The sequence below is a fragment of the Cyprinus carpio genome, chromosome A6 (genome assembly GCF_018340385.1).
Source record: "Cyprinus carpio isolate SPL01 chromosome A6, ASM1834038v1, whole genome shotgun sequence".
NCBI lineage: Eukaryota > Metazoa > Chordata > Actinopteri > Cypriniformes > Cyprinidae > Cyprinus > Cyprinus carpio.
Window position 1 is genome coordinate 19,198,611 of NC_056577.1, and position 14,906 is coordinate 19,213,516.

The 14,906-nt window shown below is 37.3% G+C and overlaps 1 protein-coding gene across 2 annotated transcripts in view; it reads right to left on the bottom strand.

Moving 5' to 3' along the window:
- dipk1ab (divergent protein kinase domain 1Ab) overlaps positions 1 to 14,844 on the bottom strand; it is a 22,811-nt gene extending 7,967 nt beyond the window's left edge. The window contains exons 1-2 of one of the 2 annotated variants that reach the window (XM_042758276.1): positions 14,649 to 14,844; positions 14,482 to 14,560 (exon numbers count right to left, since the gene is read on the bottom strand). In XM_042758276.1, coding sequence (XP_042614210.1) covers positions 14,482 to 14,560; positions 14,649 to 14,755 — 186 coding nt within the window. In that variant the 5' untranslated portion in view covers positions 14,756 to 14,844. Of the gene's footprint in view, positions 1 to 14,481; positions 14,566 to 14,648 lie in introns of both variants that reach the window. The other variant, XM_042758277.1, reaches the window with a different exon arrangement.
- Between the last annotated feature and the right edge of the window lie 62 nt (positions 14,845 to 14,906).

Here is a 14,906-nt window from a genome sequence, read left to right on the forward strand (position 1 = left end):
AGATCACTCCAAAGTATGACTTGTAAGAGTCCACGGGGTTGCAAAGGACCCCAGGGTAACTTTTAAGTAAAGGCCTTTCTCACACTGGCTAATGTTAAAGTTCATGATTCCACCATCAGGAGAACACTGAAGAACCATGGTGTGCATGGCAGTTTTGTGGATGGATGAGACCAAAATAGAACTTTTTGGTTTAAATAAGAAGTGTTATGTTTGGAGAAAGAAAAACACTGTATTCCAGCATAAAAACCATATCCCATCAATGAAACATTGTGGTGTTTGTATCATGGTTTGGGCCTGTTTTGCTGCATCTGAGCCAGGATGGCTTGCCATTATTGATGAAAAATGAATACTGAATTAAACCAGCAAATTCTCAAGGAAAATATCCGGACATCTATCCATACACTGAATCTCAAGAGAAAGTGGATCATGCAGCAAGACAACGACCCCAAGCACAAAGAACAAAGTTCATGTTTTAGAATTGCCGATAATATTGTCTAAAATAATTATTCATTCTAAATAAATTTGTTATCATTAAACTTTACCCAAATATAAAGGAACTATAAAATAATACATACATAGTACATTAATATATTTTATATAGAGAGAGAGATTGTAGTGATTGCATATAATAAAGGCACACAGTTGATCATAATATATTGACGTTTTGCTTCCATTTGCCCTGCAAACTTTAATTGCTCTAGAGTGAATAATCTTATACCGTATCAATAATAGTTGCCAATTATGCATACTGCAGGAGCTTAGCTCTCAAATATCAGACCTGATGGAGCCTCTTCTCTCTCTTAATGATGATGAGACATGAGTTAGACAGTGATGGACTTTCTTCTTTTACAGTCTGTTTTGCTTATGGCACATTATCAGCTCTTCTTGCAATGACGTTTTATCTCAGAGAACATCCAAATTTTCTAACCGTCAGTAAGCCTCTTTTAATTAACCTCCTATTTCATGGTACAAGCCTGAGTAAGATTTAATCTTTACTTTATTTTGATAAAGCAAATCCAGTTATTATCAGAGCCTGGAGATATACAAACACCAATATTCTACCCTGAGCTGAGCTGATCTAAACCAATAACCAAAATGTCAATAATGCAAAGTAGATTGATTTCAAGTCCCAACTGGTTGGACTAGACCTCAATCTCTGAACTGCCCCTCCAGCTTCCAATTTAATATTTGGTCAGGACCAGAAAGTCTGGTGTGGATACAGTCAGCAGAACTGAGATGATACATGTGTTTTTTCCTGCACATTTTGAAATGAGGTTCTTAGTCACCCTATCATTGGTCTCATCTGATTGTATAATTTAATCTGATCTCTTTCTCTCTCTCTCTCTCTCACACACACAAACACACACACACACACACACACACACACACACACACACACACACACACACACACACACTGTCTCTTTCTTCAGTGGCTCCCCTAATGACAGGCCATCACTCCCTCTTTGCTACAGGCACTCAGTGAGATGCAATTCTGCCATTCCCATCTGAGAATCCATCTTACTCTACTCTTTAAATCTCGTGCCCTTCAGGGTCTTAACCCCCTCACCACCATTTCAAACTCACTGCCTCACTAAGCCAGGATGACAGGCCAGCGTCCTGTACAGCCTTTCATACCTCTTAGGGCCCAGAGGAGCTGTCGCCATGGCAATGAGCTGACAGAATGCTCAGTTTTGTAGGCAGCATCTCCCTGAGCCCAAAGTCAAGGTTTGGGAAAAGAGGTTCATTCATCAAACCTAAATCAGTTTTCTGCTTTCACAGTCTCTCTTCGCTGAATTCCTCCCATTGCCATCCTCTACTTCTTATTTGGTTGATGACTGTCAGCTTAAAAGTTTAAAATGATTTAAAAATGTACTATTCTGATACCTAAGCCATATCTGGTGCTGTTTGTCTTCTGTAAAGGACACCATGACTTCCTACTGATGTTTAATTTCCACCTTTTTATTGTATGGTGACTTCCTCTTTAAATTTTTAATGGTTTGAACAAATTTACTACTGAATGTAATTAATGAAAACAGTTCATCTACTATTTATACATATATATTTCTCTATCTGTAGCTATACAGAGACCAGCAACCAGTACACTACAAATAACATATATTTATTTTAAAAATCTATATTTTTATTTATATATAAAATACAATTCAAACTTGGCTGATACAATGTTTTAATGATTTTGAAAGAAGTCCTTTATGCTCAAGACTGCTTAAAAAAAAACAGTAATATTGTGAAATATTATTCCAATTTAAAATAGCTATTTTCTACTTGAATGTGCTTCGAAATCTAATTTGTTTCTGTGATGGCAAAGCTAAATCTCCAGCAGCCATTACTCCAGTGTTCATTGTCACATAATCTTGCTGATTTGGTGCTCAAGAAACAGTTGAAACTGTGATAATCTTTTTCAGGATGCTATCGCTGAATAGAAAGTTCAAAATAACTCCACTGATTTCACATAGAAATCTTTTGCAACAATGTCTTTGTATAGTTTGACAGAATGCTTAGTTTTGTAGGCAGCATCTCCCTGAGCCCAAAGTCAAGGTTTACTGTCACTTTTGATTAATTGTATCCATCACACACACACAAAAACACTACTTTTAAACACACACACACACACACACACACACACACACACACACACACACACACACACACACACACCTCTTTCTTTCAAAATGTGTGTGTGTACTAATTAATCACACATACTAATTAATCACACATTTATACACACACACACACACACACACACACACACACACACATTACATACATATGTATATATATATATATATATATATATATATATATATATATAAGAAAATATATGTACATCAGTTAATTAAAATAATTAGCAAAAATAATTCTTACAAGCAGAAGAAAGAAATCCATGGAGGTTTAGAACACATTGAGGGTGATTAAATAATTGTATTTTTGGGTGAACTAACCCTTTAAGAATCAGTCATTAATAAACAGCAAGCCACAAGCCTCCATGGTAGTCCCCCAATATCATTCAGCCTCAAAAGGCACCATTCCCTCAGAATGACCCATGTCTCTCCAGGATGATTCACAAAGCTCAGCTGCAGCTGCTTGCAATTAGTTTAATGTCTCCAGTTAGCACTATGCGTATTTCTAATTTTCTCATCATTGTTCATTGTTTTCAGATATATAACCGTAAACTGTGAATCACATCTTGAATAACGAGAAAGAAGCTATGAAAGCCTGACAAAGACTTTCCAAAGATAACAAGAGATGATCAAATCAGTCAGTCCACAAACATAATTAAAACAATTAATCTGATCAAGTCTCCTCCAGGAGTACATAGCCTCATTGTTCCAGGAATACAGCCTTGTTGCTTTGAAAAACACAGTAAACTGTACCCAAAATCAAGTTAAACAGTACATTGATTTCAACAAGACAACACAAGCAGCAACGCACTGCTTCTTGTGTATCGAGCAGTAGCTCATATATCAGACTGAGGGAGTTTGACATCAATAGCTTTATAGTTTGTCACTCGGGATGACGGGTCTCCCCCTTGTGACAGGAAGTGTTTCCATGGTAGCACTTTGAATTAACAGAGGATAGCAGTGTCAGAAAGCTCTCATCATTTAGTACACTGAGATCATGCTGGTCAGTGGACGTGTGTGTGTGTGTCAAACAGCATTTGGATGCTCTGCTGCTGTGAACTCACAGGCGATGTGGCAGAGGTAGTGTGAAAAATTCGGCAGCGGCCCCCACATCACTCTCAGCTCTCTGAAGAAGCTGAACTGAAGACTGCATGGAATATCAATCACAAGACGGAGAGAAAAGTCCACATAAGGCTCCGCACAACATGAGCCTGTGGCTCAGCCTTTTATGGGGTAGTAGATAAGGCACATGTGCAAATAGTTTTTGGAGTTTTTACAGACTTTATTATGCATGTGCGGAGGATGAGAGCCACATTTGTGCCAATGCACTTCATTAGAACTTCCATTTAATACTTTGGAGAGCTCCATCAGCTCTTCTTATAATTATAGGCTTTAAGAACATGGTTCTGTCTGTCGGCACTTTGAGGTGAACTCTCTTTAACCAGCGTTCTGAGCTAAGAGTCTTAATTAAGTCGCTATTGATGATTAGCGGGACATCATCACAGAAATGGGTCAATGGCGAGTGTCCACAATAAAAAAGGAAAAATCTTTCCTGGAAATGTACTTTTTGTATTCATGTTTTGTTAAAGACTTAACGTAGTGTAACTTGAAAACACCTTGGATAACATTTTGATACATCAAAAACTTAAAATATAATTTTCACAATAAAAAGCATTTTTACAACAATTATGAATGATAAATTCATAAATATCATTACATAGATTTGCTCCATATGAAACTTTACAAGCTGAGCTAATTTTGCCATGTCATTAATAGATCGTATTATCTGATATTTTAAAAGACTAACCTTGTCACACAGTCATGAGGGTCTGCAGGCATTTTCCCTATGATATCATTTCCTGTTTTTTGCACCACATGACTTGTATGTGTCAACTTACTTGTATGTGACTTTGTTAGTCTTACCACTTCTTATTTGGCAGAGATTGTAGCATTAGCAGTTTTATTAAAAAAAAAAAAAAGAAAGAAAGTGCCGCTGTCGCCTTTGGCTTGCTTTGTTGGGGACACTTGACTGATTGCATAGACACTATTGGCAGAGAACTGAACTAGATGATGACATCACTGAATCATCAGTGTATTATTATCTTCTTGCATCACTGACAAACTATTTTCCGGTTTGACACTGTAAAGCTGCTTTGACACAACCAGTATTATATAAAGCACTATACAAATATACAAGGTGACTTGACTTGACTTAGATTCAGACAAACAAAAATTGTGCCATGTCAATTAACCAAGTTTAACGTATTAATCTAAGATCTAAAATATTTTGTCACAATACTAGGCCTACAAATATATATATTTGGGGCAGCTGTGGCCTAATGGTTAGAGATTTGGACTTGTAACCAGAAGGTCACAGGTTCGAGTCTCAGTGCCGGCAGGAGTTGTAGGTGGGAGGGAGTGAATGAACAGCGCTCTCTTCCACCCTCAATACCCATGGCTGAAGTGCCCTTGAGCAAGGCACTGAACCCCCAATTGCTCCCCGGGCGCTGGATATATAGCTGCCCACTGCTCCTATATATATATATATATAGTGTTCACTTCTCACTGCTGTGTGTGTGCACTTGGATGGGTTAAATGCAGAGCACCAATTTCGAGTATGGGTTACCATACTTGACAAATGTCATGACTTTCACTTCACTTTCATATATATATATATATATATATATATATATATATATATATATAAAACAATGTTCAGTGTTTCTACTTTTTTTTTTCGGGGAAATCATACTTATAGTTGTCTCTGTATATTTAACTGGGATAGGGGATTGTATTTTGAAATAAAAAAGAAATTACACACTTCAGCTTCAAATGTACAACTAAAAGCCTACCATCTGCATGTGGTTCATTTTCTTGCATGTCAAGCGTGTATGCACACAAGTCTGTTTAAACCAGTAAGTACTCCAATCGTTTGGTTCATTGAGACATGCTGTAATGTTCATTGCCGAAATGCATTGTATTCCAGATCGATCCTTGTGTAACAACTGTATCCCTGCTCCATTACAAGTGCAGCACTTCACAAACAAAGCAAACCCACACCTGACCTTTTCAGTCAATGTACAGAGACATTAATTTCAGCTCAGCTAATGTGGCATGTTCATCCTTAGGACCACATCAGGCATCACCAAAGGGAGAGCTGAAGAGAAGTTGGTAATGAGAGGTTATTGATTGAGGCTTTGTGTCTGCTTTTCATTAGTGGCTGAGTGAGTGAAGACCAGTGGCTGTGGAAAAGTTGGGCAGAAATAGTGGTATCCCAATGACCCTCAAAGGCTTTCATCTAACATTTTAATCAGAACTGTTCTAAAGACGTACAGGCAAAAGGAGTGTGTTAAGTGAGGTATCTACTTCTGCAGAACCACTGCTATTCTCAAAGCTACATTCAACCTGCTGCTGACCAGCCTGAGAAGAGGTGCATATACATGTATTTCTAACTAAACTGCATATACTGTACAGTCCCGTTCAAAAGTTTGGGTCATTAACATTTTTTAAATATTTTTGAAATAAGTCTCTTATGCTCATTAAGGCTGCATTTATTTGTTTAAAAAAAAACAGTTGTAATTTATTCTTGTGGTGGCAAAGCTGCTTTTTCAGCAGACATTGCTTGGGTCTTACTTAATGCATCCTTATTGAACAAAAGAATTAATTTCTTTTAGGGAAAAAGATTATATGCCAAAGGGATAACAACTGAAAAAAACCCATCTAAATAATAATATCTATATTGTTTGTTGATATTCAGATTTTATTTAGTAAACAAGACAACAATATAGAAAAAGAAAAAAAAAATACTGTAAAAGGAATATTATTTAACCTGTTTCCTCCTTATTACTTCATTGTGACTAAGCAGGCCAGGTTTCTGAATCCAAACAGGCATCACTGATATGCAAATGTGGGCAGTCATATGTTAATATATTCATCTAGCTGATGTCAGAAAGTTATTAAAGTTACAAGCCATTCTTGCAGTTTAGTTCCAATAGATGGTCTATTTGGAGTGGGATGAGACGTTTTGAGTTCTGAAACTCTAATTTCACAGACAGATCAAGGAAAATTCATAATATCTGAAAGGCCCCTTTAAACGATTTACCATTTACCAAGACATATCACAAAACTGATGCAAATGGATCTGCTGTCTATCATGTTCTTGAATCATCTGAATAAGCAACAAATCATTTGGTTTCTGGAATATTACTGGAGATTAAATCTGCCAAAGGCTGAAATATAAATGTGAACGTAAAAGATTACCCTGATGTCTCCTCTAAGGCTTTGACAGCTTGTTTGGTTTTATAGCAGCGTCTCTATTCCGTATGAGATGAACCACAGAGGGACCAACAGATGATAGGTCCTCAGAAGCTTACTATGTAATCAACCTCCTAGTGCCCACAGCTTCAAGCATTACTCTTTGTACTCAAGCCTCCGATTTCAGGTACTCTGCAAAAATGTGCCATACATAATAGGAATATGGAGCATGTCTGTTGCTTTTAATCTTCAATCCCCTCAGTAGCTTGTGAGAGATGATAGGACGGAAGAAGCGGATCAAGTAGGGGAGAATTTTTGCACTGACACTTGTTTTCATAGCTTGCTCTCTACTCATCCATAATTCATGACCATAAAGCGATTTCTTGCTGACTTCTCTCCCTGATGTCCCCCTCCCCTTCAGACCAATGAATGACGGATAGATGGAGAAAGCACAAGAGCAAGGAAAAGTGATAAAGACAGATAGAGAGTGGGAGAAAATGGCTTCTGTCACGCATGACCTCAAAAACAAAAGGGTTTTTAATGACCTGAACTGTAGAGAAAACATTTACAAGACTACTCTCTCTCTAAAGGAAATATATGACATGAAGAACAAGAAAAGGCTTCTCTGGTGCATTCTAAGTGTGATGGTAGATAGTGTTAGTTCCCGCTCTCCCTCTCTCTCTTCCTCCCACTGTTTCTCTGCTCCCAAGCGGCGGCGTTCTGATGGAAGCAGACGTCACTCAGGCACTGCAGGTCTAATTTGACTCATCTGTGTGAGAACAACCAGCAATCAGGCACCCCATCCCGTTTCTCTCAGTCCTGTTGCCCCATGGGACACATCCATCTACACACTGACTCAACACTGCAACAGTCCAAAATGTTAACATCAGCCTAACCACTGGAGCTCAGGAAGGTTGTGATTCAGGGCGTCTAAAGCAGTCCAACATGGATTCACAAGAAGAAAAAAAAATATGATTAATGTGAAATGACGATCAGTTGCTCCTTGTTGCAATGAACAGTGATGTGTGACTCCAACAGCAATAAATAATCTAGACATAGCATCATCTTATTCACTGTATCACAAGCTGTCATTTCAAAGCAGCTGCTCTTTTATGAGATGGAAAGACTTACGTCACTAAATGTTTGTACTGTTTTTTCCAAATAGTTGATCATTTGTCAGTGCATATTAAATACATTTTAAATCCTAATAATTATCAAACTTATAATTGAAATTTATGCAAGAAAATAAGACATTAATCATCTAAAAATTCAATCGTAAACATTATTTTAGAAAAGCTTTGACTGCTTTAGTTCATGTATTTTATTGTATTACAGTCACACATGAAGAAAACAAAGCAAAAATATATATTATAATATATAAAATATTTTAATATGTATTGAATGTTTATATTTTTTAAAAAATATATTATTTTAATAAGATTTTAAATATTTAAAAAAATCAATTAGATAAGTATTATTAAAAATTATTTGATCTTCAGAGAGAATCAGATATTTGGTTTCAGGTGATATTTTATGAATTTCATCTACAAATGATCAAGACTTTTAGCTTTAACACCCTAAAATCACTATAAATAATGTATTACGAGCTCAAGTCATCTTCCTGCTGTCCTCATAACATATATTTGATATATTTAAATATAACCTCATTTAGCATGTGACACAGTTCCTCTGGGCTGCACTGGAAGCAAAGAGGGCCAGCCTGACACTCATAGTAAATAGGAGACCTGGTTTTTTATTCCCACTGGAACAAAATGGACGAGAATGGTCCTCTGACTGTGACAGAACCCTAAACGGTGCTGAAATATGGCCGAAATGAGGATCAAGTTTCGTATTTATGAGAAACATCTCTAAGTCTCTAATACTAGGTTAAACAAAAATAAATAAATACTGGACAGGAGGTTAGCTACACAAGAAACAACTAGGTAGGACAACAGAGGAATTAAAACAGTGTAGACGGAAACTACGTAGGCACAAATCTAAGTAGGCACTGTGGAAGCCATGACATTTTAAAGTTCTTTTCTGATGCACTAAAATCCTTTAAGGCTAGAAGCACTCTCTTTTAAAAGCATCTACGATCTTGTTTCATCAAGTGATATATCTAGATGTAGCATTCCTCTGCTTATACCACACCATGATATCATACGGTTTTGTCCAAAATAATTGAATGTTGTTGGGTAAAAGAGCACTGTATGGATTGTGAGTCATGATGAGTCAGCTGAATAAGAAACATGGACATATCTTCAAGCATTTCTCTGGTGTGGCTTGATAAAACTGTTTCATCAAATCAATGCTTGCAATGCATGGAACTGCAATGCAACATATTTGGACTTGACTAACACCAAAACAAGCTGATATTTTGTCATACAATTGTGTTTGAAAAGTGTAATGAAACTAATCCAGGGTGATAACTGAGTGAAGAAATGTCTCATCCTGTGGGACCAGAGACCAAGAACTCTACAATACACTGCAATGGGGTAACTGTGTCATTTTGTGTTGGGCTGCTCATATCACTTTCCCTCTTGTCCTTGATAATTGAAAGTTTGTCTGGACTTGTTGTCTGAAGGTTCCCCTATGGAGTCTTTTCTATTGAATGCCCTCTTTCCCTCATGGCTGGGTGGTCACAGTGTTTTAGTCCTCAACCTTTGCAAAAAGAGGGATCGTAAAAACAATTATGTCATCTGGGTTAATGAAAAACAGAAACTGTGTCCATGAAAAGGAAAAATCTATTAACAGTAATCAAAAATGATCTGATTTTATTAAAAATGCAGGTGTCTAGATTTAATTATCATTTTGCAAAGATGTTTCTGTCATAAACCTGTGTTCACATCTTTTATATTTAGCTGGTTCTCACTACTGCTTTGTGGGAACGCTGTATCTGAAATATGTGAATCATGCCTCTGACTGAGAGAAATGTACAACAAAAAAAAAAACAAGTACTATTGTGTCATGGAAAATTTAGTCTCAGTAACCTAGTAATTTTATGAAGGAAGCTTATTCCTTCCATGTAATGTTTGAGAGCATAAAGCTATGTTATTTTATAATAAATTCTCTGAATGCATGACCTCTAAACAGTATGCCTTATGTAGATAAAATAAAGCATTCTATTCAGAATTCATCCATTTAGAGAGGACAGTACAGCTCAAAAGGCCAAAGTATCACAGCAGATGCTTTGGACATATAAACAGATTATAATATAATATGGCTCCTACATTTTCTATCTGAAATCTGCAATCAGGGAGCATCAGGACTTAAGAGCGAGTCTGTAATTTGAACAAAATTTAAAATGAAAGAAAAAAAGATATAAGTGAAGTCCTATTCACAGGAATTAGCCACCAATGCTTCAAACTAAAATAGTGTGCAAGGACCAGTGCAAACTTCAAAGCAGTGATTATCTGCCTCTGAGATGCTCACAAAAAAGCACACATCTCACATTCATGTTCACTTTCTCCTTCATTCTTTCACTTGACCAGGCAAACACCAGACAGTAAGCCAGACTCTGGGTGTGAGGACAGTCTCAGTAAGCTGCTGAAAGCATGCAGGATTACGGTCTTCAGAAAAACCTAAATGTTTAAAGGAGGGCTGCTGTCGTAGTCTGAACTGCTCATCCCTATCAGCGCACCGATGCCATTTTCCTTCATTTTGAGGGATGTAAAAAACTACAACAACTGTATTTCCATAAAGGATTACCACAGAATTGATCAGCGTCACGTCATAGCTGTGTGGGCGGAGTCTGTGTGGGGCAAAACAGTCCTTTCCCCCTCATTGGAAAAGCATGGTGTTGACTCAGAATGGCCTACATAAAATAATTTCTGCCGCTCGACGGAGCAACAGACGTATAAAAACTGAGCCGTATTGGGTCAGACTGTCGGTACGGTATCTGTGACTGGACAAACGACCCAACGGAATGGCCAGAGGTGTTGTTTCCCGACATTTTTTGTTACATAATTGAGCAAGAGAGAACGAGACGGCTTGTGAAAGTAAACATTTGTCATTTTGTTTTGTTTAATTTTAATAAAGTGATAAAGATTTGAGATAAACCCTGCCATACTTTCTTATTGATATATTAAAAAGATTTTTAAAATTGACAAAACTGGTAACATTAAGGTCCACTGAGGTGACATGAAATATGCAGCGTTATTCTGTTTGGTGTGTGCTGCGGCTGCCTTATCATTTTCACAAATAACATGAAAATATGTGTGTATATATATATATATATATATATATATATATATATATATATATATATATATATATATATATATATATATATATATAAAATGGTCATTGGTTACTATAGTTAAACCATGGTAAAAACAACATGTTTTGCTACACTAACCATAGTTTACCCACGGTATTTGTAGTAAAACTGTCATTATAGGCTACAATTGGTAATAAATTGCCTCTGGCAGTCTGTCTGTTTATCAGTCATATACATCTTCATATCTGGTGTTTTAACTTTTCGGCACTGCACCAAGCAAAAATCAAACGAAATCATCAGAAAAAGTAAAGATCAAGCGCCTAACAAGGTCTCCACGTGTTAATTCAAATGATTTGTTTTCATTGTGTATCATTACTTCGGATGCCTTGTCTCTTAAAGTGACCACACCTAATTTACTAGCTGCTGTAATGTTAATCCAAGACAATGAAAGAAAGAAAATCAGTCAGTAGAGATCGCCGGGGGCCCCATAATCGTCACCACCTTTCACCCTACTAGAGATGGCCCTGGCTACATATCTATATGGTTTAACAGCCTTAATACTTTGCTGCCAATAAATGATAAAAAAAAATGATAAAATGATAAATAAATAAATATATATATATATATATATATATATATATATACAGGTCCTTCTCAAAAAATTAGCATATTGTAATGTAATGATAAAAATTAAACTTTCATATGTTTTAGATTCATTGCACACCAACTGAAATATTTCAGGTCTTTTATTGTTTTAATACTGATGATTTTGGAATACAGCTCATGAAAACCCAAAATTCCTATCTCAAAAAATTAGCATATCATGAAAAGGTTCTCTAAACGAGCTATTAAACTAATCATCTGAATCAACTAATTAACTCTAAACACCTGCAAAAGATTCCTGATGCTTTTAAAAACTCCCAGCCTGGTTCATTACTCAAAACCGCAATCATGGGTAAGAGGGTTAACCCAGAAGGCCATCATTGACACCCTCAAGCGAGAGGGTAAGACACAGAAAGAAATTTCTGAACGCATAGGCTGTTCCCAGAGTGCTGTATCAAGGCACCTCAGTGGGAAGTCTGTGGGAAGGAAAAAGTGTGGCAAAAAACGCTGCACAACGAGAAGAGGTGACCGGACCCTGAGGAAGATTGTGGAGAAGGACCGATTCCAGACCTTGGGGGACCTGCGGAAGCAGTGGACTGAGTCTGGAGTAGAAACATCCAGAGCCACTGTGCACAGGCGTGTGCTTTTGAACCAGAAACAGCGGCAGAAGCGCCTGACCTGGGCTACAGAGAAGCAGCACTGGACTCTTGCTCAGTGGTCCAAAGTACTTTTTTCGGATGAAAGCAAATTCTGCATGTCATTCGGAAATCAAGGTGCCAGAGTCTGGAGGAAGACTGGGGAGAAGGAAATGCCAAAATGCCTGAAGTCCAGTGTCAAGTACCCACAGTCAGTGATGGTCTGGGGTGCCATGTCAGCTGCTGGTGTTGGTCCACTGTGTTTTATCAAGGGCAGGGTCAATGCAGCTAGCTATCAGGAGATTTTGGAGCACTTCATGCTTCCATCTGCTGAAAAGCTTTATGGAGATGAAGATTTCGTTTTTCAGCACGACCTGTCACCTGCTCACAGTGCCAAAACCACTGGTAAATGGTTTACTGACCATGGTATTACTGTGCTCAATTGGCCTGCCAACTCTCCTGACCTGAACCCCATAGAGAATCTGTGGGATATTGTGAAGAGAAAGTTGAGAGACGCAAGACCCAACACTCTGGATGAGCTTAAGGCCGCTATCGAAGCATCCTGGGCCTCCATAACACCTCAGCAGTGCCACAGGCTGATTGCCTCCATGCCACGCCGCATTGAAGCAGTCATTTCTGCAAAAAGATTCCGACCAAGTATTGAGTGCATAACTGAACATAATTATTTGAAGGTTGACTTTTTTTGTATTAAAAACACTTTTCCTTTATTGGTCGGATGAAATATGCAAATTTTTTGAGATAGGAATTTTGGGTTTTCATGAGCTGTATGCCAAAATCATCAGTATTAAAACCATAAAAGACCTGAAATATTTCAGTTGGTGTGCAATGTATCTAAAATATATGAACGTTTAATTTTTATCATTACATTATGGAAAATAATGAACTTTTTTCACAATATGCTAATTTTTTGAGAAGGACCTGTATATAAATATATATATATATATATATATATATATATATATATATATATATATATATATATATATATATATATATATATATAAATCACATTCACAGCATCATAAAAAGCAACTTGTGTGTGTGTGTGTGTGTGTGTGTGTGTGTGTGTGTGTGTGTATATATATATATATATATATATATATATATACATACATACACACACACAAGTTGCTTTTTATGATGCTGTGAATGTGATATTTTTTTAACATTTCACAAGTACTGGTAAAAAAAAAATCGTATAGTGCTCACCTAAAAAATTAAGGTGTGGTTTTGTCAGTCCTCAAACTTTCCACATTAAGGGTGGAAATAATAAAAGCACTGAATATCACATCCTACAGACACATGGTCTCTACTGGAACAGTTCTGCAATAACATCAGTCTGCACCTTCACTGCTGTTACAGTATTTTGTATAAATGCCTTTTTTAATTATTCCTTTAATATTTCATTTGAACATTTCACTGAATAGGACATAAAATCATTAGCAAAACTTTGCAGAAGCCTAAGACTTGCACAAGTAGGCTAGATGCCCCTGAAAAATCTGTGGCGGTGCAACTAGGTTTATTATTCTATATATAGTTAAACACATATGAGCTGTATTGACGTTGTTCAGTATTAATAGAAGTGTAAAATGAGGTCCGATGAGTTTGGGAATTCATGGTTTATATTTTGCATTTCATTCTTGACAGGTAAGAGAAATATTTTCAGCAGGACTATAAAAATGTTATACAGCAGCGCGGTTGCTACAGCAACGACTGACCCGATGATGGATAAAACGCAGCAACATCAGTTTCATCCATCACATCCATGAAATCCACAGAAGAAAAGCAACGGATGCAGTTGCGAAAAATGGCATTACGGTATTTTTAGGAGGATATTAAAATGAGGCTCATGCATGGGTCGAAAAAAAAATGGTTGAAAAGAGCAAAAATGCATTCAGTCGTTGTATTAAAGCTAGTTACGTGGAGAGAAGCTTTAGGAAGAAATGAAGCCTTCAAAAACTTCAGAGTCCAAACGGGATAACAGCGTCCCCACCTCGTCCATTCAAATCTCACACACAAATGATTCCAAGAACACAGATGCCTATTAAAGCGAAACACTCGGCACGATTTATGAACAAGTTGGATGCGATGCTTATTTCGCGTCTTACCTGGATATAAACGGGTCGCTTCAGCCAGATCCACGGTATCAGACCCCGTGCCATGATGGAAACACCACATTTCACAGTACTAACCTACCACAAATACATAATTAGTGCACGGTGAAATCCATTTCAGTAATGACAAAACACAAATTACAGCGACCAATGTCTTTTACCAAGCCAAGGTCTTTCTCGCCATGGGAAGAGAGGATGATGAAGAGTGCGCGAGGCTCCTCAGGCGCCGCACCTCACGCGCGATGATGAGCAACATCTGCGCTCGCATCCACTGGATGAGCTCGCGTTCACCTGCACGAGAGACCACGCGAGCTACTCTAACATTTTATGACAATGTGATAAAGTCTGAGGAAGTTTGTGCACGTTTATGGAGCTTTGGTGATATTAGTGTCGCTTGACAAAAAAAAAAAAAAAAAAAA